The sequence below is a fragment of the Nicotiana attenuata genome, unplaced genomic scaffold (assembly GCF_001879085.1).
Source record: "Nicotiana attenuata strain UT unplaced genomic scaffold, NIATTr2, whole genome shotgun sequence".
In the NCBI taxonomy this organism is placed as follows: Eukaryota; Viridiplantae; Streptophyta; class Magnoliopsida; order Solanales; family Solanaceae; genus Nicotiana; species Nicotiana attenuata.
In genome coordinates, this window is record NW_017673826.1 from 64918 (window position 1) to 76635 (window position 11718).

Genomic DNA, 11718 nt, shown 5'->3' on the forward strand with positions numbered 1-11718 from the left:
TAAATACTAATTATTAGTAGCTGAATCTTCCTAATTAGGCGTGCTAAAATTTAGGAACAAAATCTTCTAATTGATTTAGCCACAAATCAAATCTATTAAAAAACTCAATTCGTCGAAATCAAATCTGTTCAAAAGCTCAGATCTGTTCTTTAATATTTTCGCTTAAGACACAAATCAAAAGCTCAGTTCGTCGAAATCAGAAGCTCAATTTCAAATTGTAGAAATCGGTTCTGCAAAAGCTCTGTTTGTCGACATTCTCTCTACATCTCTCTATTTCTCAATCGCAAATTTCAGTAATACAAAGCAAATGAAAAGAGAACAGCAATTCCACCATTGACAGCCATTAAAAAACTTGAAAGCTTTGAATTCAAATTTGGGTTTTCAAAAATCATTATTTGTTTGGATTGGGTGTTGTTGAAAATAATCGGGAACATGGTTTGGAGTTTATATCTCAATTTTGAGGGGTTTTGGTGAAGATTAGACTTGGTTTTGACTGAATTTTAGATTGAAACTCGAAGAAGAAGAAGAAGAAGAAGAAGACATATTGCAGAAATTGTAGATAAATTGTAGATTATTTGTATTCTGATTGTAGATGCTTTATTTTCTGTTTTCACAATAAAAAACGGCTAAAACTTCTACAAATCTTCTGAAAAAACGCAATTATGTCAAAAATCCCAATTATGCTACAATTGAATGGGAATTGGGATATAAAAATTCAATGTACCCAGTTTGTAGATATTTTGTAGATGAATTGTAGAATATTTGTATTCTGATTGTAGATGCATTGTTTTCTGTTTTCACAAATCCAAAACGACTAAAACTTCTACAAAATCTTCTGCAAAAAAAGCAATTATGTCGAAATTACCAATTAAGCTACAATTGAATGACCATCTTTACCGTAATCATCCAATTAATGAAGATAACTATAATTATGGGTACTATACTGTAAAAGTAAGTGTTGGCACACCACAACAAGACTATCACTTAATATTGGATACTGGTAGCGAATCGAGTTGGGTACGTTGCCAATCTTGCACTAAAGGTTGCAAATCAGACGATCCTCTGTACGATACTTCAAACTCTTTGACATATACAAATAGTTCGTGCAATGGTATATTTAATGTTACTTATGGTGATCACTCGTATGCAAATGGTATAGAATTGGTATGGAGATACTGGGATATACAGAAATCCTTTAATTAAGGAGTAAAAAACATCTCATTAATTATACCCTTAATTAATTATGCTATAGAATTGGTAATTTGGTAAACTAAGTGTAATTAAGTCAAACCTTAAACATTGAGGGTAATAAGGTTTCCTATGTGGCATAGGAATGTAAAAATTCCATTTCTTTTTTATATCTCTAACTCTCTTTTCTATTTTTTTTTTTTTTACATTAAGATGAATATTTTTTAAATACTTTTCTTATTAACTTCTTTAGGTTCAGGGGTTTGAATCAATAAATTTATATGATAACGTCATTTAATTTAGGTTTCGAATGATTTGCTAATTCATCATCATAGTCTATATATATTTTAAAATTCATAGACTTTGCTAGTTGTCATAAGTGAAATATAATTTTCCCTAGATCTCACAAATTAGTCATATATGATCAATTTATAATATATTAAATAAGGACCAAAATAAAGCATATGTAATCATCATAAAAGTAGATGACATAGTTATATTTTCTCTCTTGGTTAACGCTATTAAATTAATTTAATTGGTTAACTTTTAGATTTGTCCACAGAAATTAGAATGACATAAGAGATCTACCAGTCCCAAGGAAAATGTAGACCCTTCTATTCTTTTTTTTTTTCTTTTCTCTTTTACTGTTCAAACCAGATGACCCTAATATTTTTATTAATTAATGATTTGAAAAAGAAAAACGTAGTATTAAACTACAAGTAGTACTGTGTTACAATAAGATTCCATTGCCAGAAAAGAATAAGGAGAGAAAATGAGATGCACATCACTGTCGGTATAAACTTTCATTTCTGTCCAGTCATTCCAAATGTTTATTCTAAAATATTCATTTTATAAACCCAAAGAGTTAGTAAAATTCTTATTTACTTTAACTTAGTTTTTCTTTAATGTCTATCATTATTAGTTTGTCTCACAACAATATTCATCTTTTTTAAAAATGTTTCAGATGTACAATACATGACAGGAAATATTATGGGACTCACTCTTGGTTTTCTCCATTCAATCTTTTCTATATTTTATGTTAAAACAGAAAAAAATATTACATATTAGATATTCTCTTATTCAAAATAATTTCACGTTTCGACATTACTCCCTTGTTCATTCTGTTTGCAACAAATTATATGTGATATAAAAATAAATTACAACCACAATATAAATATAAAGAAACGTAATTTTATTGATAAAATGATGCGGGTACAATTCTGTTTGTTCCCTTGATTCTTCCTCCGAATTGTTATCCGTAATTCGAGGGCCTTAGCGGCATATTTCTCGAACGTTGGATAATATGCATCTCCTTGATGTATTTGATTATCAAGAAGCATGTAGCAGCACTCCATTTGGATCTTGAATGTTGCTAGAACTTTGAGCAAGACTACTTGACATGTCTTTGATCTCTTAATGAATATTCCAAGAGTTTTATGGAATTTCGGAGATTGTATATTTGATTCCTTTGTGCATATTCTAGATTTTATGAAATTGCTGAGATGATCTCCATATTTTTGAGATATTTTTTAAAGGATTATGTAACCCTTTTTATAAGAGTGACCTAGGCTTTTGGTAGAGTAGCCTCTAAGCAACACTGACAGACTCCTAGAATTTCAAGAGGTCTTGTAGTATCTTGAATTTACGATTTAACTCGATCCTTTAAGATTTCGATGTCTACACATTCTATATGATATTATTTTTTTATTAATTTATTCGAAATTATGTATTTAAAAATAATTTAATTCTAAACTTTCTCTTTTTATTATAAATTAGAAGATTTTATAGTCATGCCAATATTATACATTATTTAAGACCACATGTTTCAGATATCTTATAAGACACAAATATTTTATGACACGTTTAAAATTACAAATTTTAAAATTTCTCTCTCTCTCTCTTTTTTTTTTTTAAAAATTCATGTGAAATCAAATGTTTTAAAATTACTACTTCACTAAATATTTAATTTTTATTAAATTAAGAAATTCAATTGAAATAGCATATATATTGTTTTATTTATCTTAACATCATAAATAATTGTTTCCATCCAAATTAGGAAAACAGTGTAGAGGAGTAAGTATATAAAGGCAAAAAAAGAATAGAGACATTTGATATTTGTTGGGTGCATCTCCTTAACGATTAAGGTAACAAAGAAAAAAGAAGAAAGAAAGGAACAAACAAAAGGGGAAAAGGAGGAAGAAAGGTTAAGATTCGATCTGCCAAATTCTCTTTTATTTATTTTTTTGGGATTCTGATTCCTGGATGTGGCGTTAATTTCAATGTAAACAAAATCATACACCCTTTTCATTATTTCGTCATTTTTCTCGAAATTCCGAATCATACCATCTTCCCTCCTTCAGGTTCTTGATTTTTTTTTTGCATACCCTTTTCTCATATTATATTTTTGTTCTTGTTGTCATTAAGAGTTTGTTCCTTTATATTTAATAATTTTGTGTTCCAATATTCAGATCTTATTTTCTGATTTATATCTTTCTTGTTTTGGTTTTATTTCATGATTTTATTTGTGTATTCAGTAAATTTGATTTCTGCTTGATTTTAGGTTGGTAATAGCAATAAAGTTTGCATCTTTGGTCTTTTTATGCCCAATTGTGATACTTATTGAGTTTTTCGTTTAATTTGTTTTGCATGGTAAACAGGTTAAGACTATGGTTTTCTCAGCTCAAACTGAAATGAGGACTGTTCCATATTGTTTGGAGAATAACCAGCTTCTATAATTCACATTCTTTGGCTAGTTTTGCTGTATCTGTTTGTGAAATATTCTTGAATTCTTTTTGTTTTTATTTTTAGGTTGGTTGTTACATTAAAGGGCAAATGTTTGAGGTTTTCTATTGCTTAAATGATGAGATTTGATTCAGTATGTATGGGTTTCCATAGTATGTTCCGATCTAATTTGTTCTGCATAGGTGAAGTTGAGATGTTTTTTCTCATTAGATTGAAATGGGGACCTGTTGAATATTGTTTGGATCAAAGTCGATCTCTATACTTGGTTTTTTCCTTTTGACTTACTTATTTTGTCGCTTTTTATTGCAGGGCCTCTCTTCCTCTTTTGTAGCATAAAAGAGGCCCTCAAGGACCGTGAAAAAAGTTAGGGAAGGGAAGAGGGAAATGGATTTTGAAAGCAACAATTGGGTTTGGGAAGGGATGTATTACTACCCACGCCTTTTTGGTGGGATCATGCTGACTGCAGCCTTGCTCGGGTTATCCACGAGCTATTTTGTCGGGATCAGTGTTCCTACTCTACTTTATCCTTTTGCTGATCGAAGTATCTTTCATAAAAAGAAGCAAGGGAAGAAGCGTGTTCGTGTTTATATGGATGGTTGTTTTGACCTGATGCATTACGGCCATGCAAATGCTTTGAGACAAGCAAAAGCGTTGGGAGATGAATTGGTCGTTGGAGTTGTCAGTGATGAGGAAATCATAGCCACTAAAGGTCCTCCAGTTTTATGCATGGAAGAAAGGTATGAGTAAATGCCACTTGTTTAACACTTTGAGTTAAGTGGAACTTTTGTGTGTCACTAATTTGCGGTCCTCTGCAGACTTGCTCTTGTTAGTGGCTTGAAGTGGGTGGACGAAGTGATTTCGAGTGCTCCTTATGAAATTACTGAAGAATTTATGAACCGTCTATTCAATGAGTATAACATTGACTACATTATACACGGTGATGATCCCTGTCTGCTTCCAGATGGAACTGATGCTTATGCCTTGGCCAAAAAAGCTGGTCGCTACAAGCAAATTAAACGAACTGAAGGTGTCTCCAGCACAGACATTGTAGGTATTATATCTTTCCTTTTCTGGTTGAGTTTCGAAAGTTCTGATCTGTGGAAAAGCATCTTCACCAAATGAGTTGTACGTGAAATAACAGAAATTTTTTCCCTAAATTGTTTCAGCAAAGCATGCTCCTGCAAGCCATTTGAGTGTCTAAAAGTAAAAAAGTTTCAATTGCTAACCAAATTTATTTGCCAAAAACTAGTGAATGAAAATATACATAGATCAAACATACCTTTTCATTGAACAGTCTTCAAATATTAAAATAAGAAATGTTTCCACAAATCACATACTAGCTAAGAGCAATGAGATTGCTATTTGCTTTTGGTAATGCTTGTTTTGAATCACATTTTTGTAGGGAGGATTCTTTCTTCTGCAAAAAGTAGAAATACTCCTCAAGATTGCTCAAATTCTTTTCCCACTGGCGAAGCTGATAGTATAAATAATAAATGTGGTGAGGAAAAACAGGCAAAGGGCGGTCACATATCTCATTTTTTGCCCACATCAAGACGAATTGTGCAATTTTCAAATGGGAAGGTACCACAAATTGTACTCTTTATTTGTTCTTTGTGAAGCTTCATGTTAGGCATGAGCATGTTTACTTTTTTCTTCTTGAATAGTTGAATTCAATGTGAACTTTTTTGACTATTACTTTGAAGAACAAATCAACTATACAACAAAAGCATCTTTGGAGGATTTGCTTCTGAATGAATGCATTACAGCAATTTAAATAGTGTAGACTGAAGAGACCATTTCTCTTTTTATCTTCAAGATGACACTTTGAATAAAGAATCTTATAGTGATGACTTTAACTTAAATATAAACTTTGCTATTGGGCTGGTTGAATAAGATAATCTCTTCCTAAAAATCAAAGCAAGCTTAGATGTCTTTGAGTAAACACTTCTTGAAGCCTGTCGCAGTTTACTTCTATTACATATGCAACCACCTGACCAGAAAGAAAGGATGAACTGTTACATTGAAATGAGTGTTTATCTTATGTTAAATCTCCTTAAGTTTTTCTACCATCCCATCGGCAACAACAACTATGCCTCATTCTACGAATCCTCACAATCCATTTTGCTCCGCTTTGACCCATTTCTCCATTAATATAATCTTTTTATTCCCTAACTCTTATTTTGTTTTAACTTCTAACAAAATTCAAATCTTGCAAGCACACAAGTTATGGTTATCTAGTAGAATCAAATTGAGTATAACAGCGGCTATTAGGTGATTATAGATGATTCATTCTGCTTAAGTCATGACTAAAGAATATTGACCTCCATTGCGGTAAACTTAAAAAAAAAAACTTTAGTGCTCTACCATAAACCTGATTCATAATTTTTGGGAACATGCAATTTTCTATGGGTTGCTTGTTCCTTTTGAGTATCCAATGCATCCTTCTGAAGTTGAAATGCCGATGGAATTCTTACTTCATACAGGACCATGATCATGATGGTTGTCGAAGAACCTAAATGTCATTCACCTTGTTATTTCTTAGTAACCTTTCTTTTACTGGAGAGGCAGAAGTAAATATTTTTGTGTACTGTTTCAATTGTAGGGGCCTGGGCCTAATTCTCGGGTGGTGTATATTGATGGTGCATTTGACCTTTTCCATGCTGGACACGTTGAGGTACGTGTAGAGTATTTGACAAGGTTCATTTATGTTGTCATTTCATGTAATAGTTTCGCATCATCCTGCATCAATATGATTTTACTCGTAAGTTACTTTTTCCCCTTCTCAGATTCTCATAAGGGCAAGGCAGCTTGGAGATTTTCTTTTAGTTGGTATTTATCCAGACCAGACTGTTAGGTATATGGTATTATTGTTCTGATCCATATGCTTAGACCACACATTAACTTAGGCTTGCTTTCTATTGATATGTTTGTCTTATAAATTTCCAGATTTTATATAGTAAGGCTTTATTTAATGAAAATTACTTTTAATTTCTTGTAGTGAACTTCGGGGACATCAGTATCCGCTGATGAATCTGTATGAGCGCAGTCTTAGTGTACTTGCATGCCGTTATGTTGATGAAGTCATCATTGGTGCCCCTTGGGAAGTAACTCAGGATATGGTAATGCTTACTTGCAGCTACACCTATGTCTCTTCCTCAGTTTTGCTCGTAACTCTTAGTATTCTTATATATGTGGGTCCGTTTATCCCGAATAGAGTACTGCAACTAGTTTTTTAAGAGGTATTTTTTGATTTGTTGAATTTTTGTTAGGAGAAAAAAAAGAAAAGAAGCATTTGTTTTTCCCCACAAGAGTATGATAATATTGTTGGGACTTCATTCCAAATGTTAAGAAAAGAAAAAGCCTTCGTCTATAAAAGATGGATCAATTGGATCCATTCTAGTATCTGATGTAGCCCTAGTTAGTAGTGTACTCGTTTGTCTAATGTCATATAAAATTGCTGCTCCTTCAGACCTATGCTTTCCTTCAACACATAGCATAATTATATTGTGAATCCTTCACCAAAATCTTGAAATGGTGGGAAACATGGTCTAGTGTGCCGTACCACAACTGACATGGTGCGTTGGCATGACGTCTTTTCATTTTGCTATGATTGGATGTGTGATGCTCTGTCGTTTATGGTTCATTAATAGTGCTGGAAATACACAGCCCTTCTGAAATAATGCTGGATAATGCGAAAAGATATATTAAAAACAGATGTAAATGTGTGTCACTTCTTGCACATGAGGTTTTTGTTTTAACATGTTATTGTTGGTGGTTTTTCCCTTAATTGCGACTTTCAACTAGATGGAAATAGAAAATAAAAATTGTATGTCTTATTGGTCACTAATTCATTCTCTCCTTTTATTTGGCATGTGTTAGATAACAACTTTCAACATTTCTTTGGTTGTACACGGGACAGTTTCTGAGAGCAACTCTTCCATGGAAGTAAGTCTACGATTTGATTGTTGCATGCAACAACTTGATGCTTTCCACTGATCAGAAGGATTATTTTTTTTTTCCTGAGCTGATTAACATAATAGTGTGGGGAAGCATGTTATAAAGGAAATGTTTTCCCTGGTGCAGGGAGGTCAGGATCCTTATGCAGTTCCTAAAAGCATGGGAATCTTCCAAGTAATTGAGAGCCCAAAAGATATTACTACTACTTCGGTTGCTCAAAGAATCATCGCTAATCATGAGATCTATGTGGTATGTTGTATTTATTATTCTCTAACTTCTTAGCTGTTTCTGCTCTACAGCTGTTTAGCTTTCTGATCAGAAAATTACAACTTTGGATTTTGAGTCTCATTGCTTCTTTCTGCATACTCACACATACACAGACACATAGTTGACAAAATGATGAGATATGTTTGGCATGTTAGTAATGAGTCTGCAAGTGTTTATCTCTGACTAGATTTTTCTACAGCTGTTAAGCTTTCTGATTCAAAATGGCATAATTATAGATTTTGAGTCTCCAAGCTTGTCTGACAGTCAAAGAGAGAGGGAGGGAGAGGTCCTTCACAAATTATATTTTCCCTCCTCTTTGAGGCGAGGCATGAAATTTTAACCGTATACCACTGGCTCAGGAAAGGTTGCACATTCGATACACTTTATGCCCCCAAAAATGTAGAGTAGATAGGTCAATAGATCAAGGTATGCATTTAGGTTGCATTCTTCTTAGTGACCTGGTTCATATAGTGTTGATCAATTATGATGATTGAGAGCACCCGAGGCATAGTGATCGATGAAGTGGGAGGAAAACTGTGAGATCTCAGGTTAAAATCCCAGTCGAGGAAAAAAAGGTGATTCCTTCCCATCTGTCTAAGCCTTGATGGGCAAAGTTATCCAATGGAATAGTCGAGGTATCTCCAAGCTGGCTCGGAAACCATTGTCATTAGAAAAAAAAAAACATACATGGTTGATAAGTCAGAAATACTATTAGTTCAAGGAGCTTAGCATTAAATTTCGTAAGTTTCTCCTTATTTTAGGTGAAACTTGCCAACAAAGAAGCTACATACGGTTGAACATAGGTGACTACGGTAGTTCTCTTTTCTTTCACTACATATAAAGTAAATACATTGATAAATCCAACTTGTACAAAGAGTAGCCGATCATGTTAGATACTCGGGCACTTCTCAATTTAGCATCTCTAAGCTCTTTCAGTGACTTTCTTGAATGATGGCTTGTTGACTTATGCAGAAAAGGAATACCAAGAAAGCAGCAAGCGAGAAAAAATACTACGCGCAAAGGAAGTATGTTTCAGGCGATTAATAATTTTCAATTCACCAGCCTGGTCCTTGTGTAGCTGACTTGTATTAGGCGAAGCTGCTCCCTTTCCGAGGTAGTTCTTCCTGTACTTTTTTGTATTTGAAAGATATATAACAGAGAAGGGGACAAGATACAAGAAGAAAATACCCTAGACAGAAGATCTAGAAATTTTTTTGGTTCTATTTTTAATTTATTTTTGGTTGTAAGCCTCCTCTTCGGCATGTTGCCGGAGATGGTAAAGCTAATTTCCTAATCTCAGGAATCAAATTGATTGTTGTAATAGTGAAGAAACTACTGCTCTATAGTTAATTTAAGTTCCATTTTTAAATTTCAAGCAGTTCCACTGCCTCTGTACATAAACTAGATCTTGATTATGTTATTCTTTTTATCATAAAATTTTGATGATTATGACTTTATAAAGGATATCTTTTGGGGTCTGATTGGATTCAAAAATATTTTGCTTATGCATTCTGGCAAGGTTTTGCTTGTGTATTTTGGTGATAGTGGAGTGAGTTTGCTACTAGATCAGAATACATTATATCAAAATGAATTTACTGTCACTAGTAGTGATTTCTCAGTTTTATCCAACACTGTTTACTATTAATACTTTGTATTGGATTTGGTGGCTACCTAGCCGATTCATCAGCTTGAATTTGTGTTGGATGACTTTTTCTTTATTGCTAAATTTCCTTTCTTGGTAGCTAAGTTATCATAGAATTTTGAGGGGTAAAAAATCTTATCATGGAATTAACCCTTGTGCTATGTATTTACTCTATTTATATACTATATATATATATATCACCAAATTAGTGGTTTTGTTTGACTAAATTAGTGTGATACTTCTTTATTTTTATATGGTAAAATGAGGAGTTTTTTTTTTCCATCTAACTTCAACAAATGATCCAGAGCTTATCTGGACCATAAAAATCAATTCTTCATTTTGATTTGAGAGAAAAAGAAAAGCTAAATCATGTCGGGACAAATTTTTATTTGTACACACCAAACTCAGATGGTTGCCAATGGCAAAGACTAACAGAACTGTATTTTAATCTTTATAGCTCATCTGAGAACCTATTTGGTTGGATACATTGTTAAAAAAAGAAATATTCTTAAAATTTGTGATCATAAACGTTTTATAATATTTCTCTGGCTATATAAGCTTGTCACAACGATAAAATGAGAAATTTGGAAATTAAATTATTTTCAAATACATGAAGATATCATTCTCAAACGAACTAAAAAGAAATGAATACGAGGGAATAATGAATATATGAAAACCAATCACGTGGAATCGCATCAATATAATCTAACAATAAATCCAATGTTTCTAGCGCTTTTCTTATAAAAAAATGATTGATGTTGTGTTGTGAGATGCTCACGAGGATCAACTGATGAAGGCAAATCAACAAGATATATTGGGAGGGTTTTACCTATAACTTCTAAAGAAGAGGTGCATATGAAACGTTCGAAAAATCTCACATCGAAAATAAAGGAGAAAGTAAAGTTATATAAATCATAACAACATAGGATAGTGTATTTTGTTGCACTAAAGTGGTTAATATATACCATGAGCTAGACTTAAAACCAGACATCCCAATAGGCCAATACGATGTGCAAAACCTCATCGACGACCTAATTTATCATACGGGGATGTATGTGACGCCCATAATATGACTATTCAAGGACAACTACTGGTAGTTTCCAAGCTGGTAAGCTTCTGAAGAAAAAATGCATATGACACTCTATAAAAATCCCTTGTCGAAAAAAGAAGGAAAAATATACAAGATATAACACACGTTCACATGGCGTGAGCACATATGTACTCCATTTGTTGTAACCAAATAAATAAATCTGTCTGTCAAGCCAAATTGACAATATGTGCCATGGGGTGACAATGAACACATATAATCAGAGACCCAAGATTTTTACGTGATTGGGGCACATTATTCTGCTCAGCCAGTGCCCCCTAAAAGGCTTTTAGTGCTGAGGGTGCAAGTGCTTTAAACTAACCATTTTCAAAGTATATACATATACATATACAAGATTTGCCGAGGGTCTGATGACCCCTCACTGAAACACATAGGTCCGCCTCTGCATATAACTCTCATTTCGGGACAGTCACGTTATGGATATTTTGGGACTTAAATGCCCAACATTTACTCACATCGAACATAGGTAATTTTGTAAATGTTCTTCTTAACCTTTCACTTTGTTAAATACCTCCTATTGCATAGATCACTCCTCACTTTAATAGTCCTATTTTAACCTGTAAGTAATATGTTACATCTTTAACTATTATGACATTTTAACATGGAAAAAATAGAACTATTATGACATTAACATAAAAGACTTGAACAAGAATGTGAATTTGAAATTATCCATTAATTAAAAGATGCACTTAAAAATATTTACACGATAAACATTATCAAAATATGGCCACAAGTAAATGTTGGCATTCAACATGATAACCTGAAAATTAAAAGGGAATGAGTACTTGTTACTTGTTAGTGCCATTCAAATACA

General features: G+C 33.0%; 1 protein-coding gene across 2 annotated transcripts; it reads left to right on the forward strand.

Annotated features, from left to right (window-relative positions):
- The first annotated feature begins 3285 nt into the window (after window positions 1–3285).
- Window positions 3286–9632, forward strand: LOC109217385 (ethanolamine-phosphate cytidylyltransferase-like). 2 transcript variants are annotated; one of them, XM_019381621.1, is made up of 10 exons: window positions 3286–3391; window positions 4240–4667; window positions 4746–4981; window positions 5333–5511; window positions 6533–6604; window positions 6717–6784; window positions 6929–7049; window positions 7810–7875; window positions 8014–8136; window positions 9127–9632. In XM_019381621.1, the coding sequence occupies exons 2-10, from the start codon at window positions 4315–4317 to the stop codon at window positions 9196–9198; spliced, it is 1290 nt and encodes a 429-aa protein (XP_019237166.1). In that variant the 5' UTR covers window positions 3286–3391; window positions 4240–4314; the 3' UTR covers window positions 9199–9632. The 2 variants fall into 2 exon arrangements, with proteins under 2 accessions (XP_019237166.1, XP_019237167.1); XM_019381622.1 differs by having other exon boundaries at window positions 3383–3548.
- Window positions 9633–11718: the final 2086 nt, after the last annotated feature.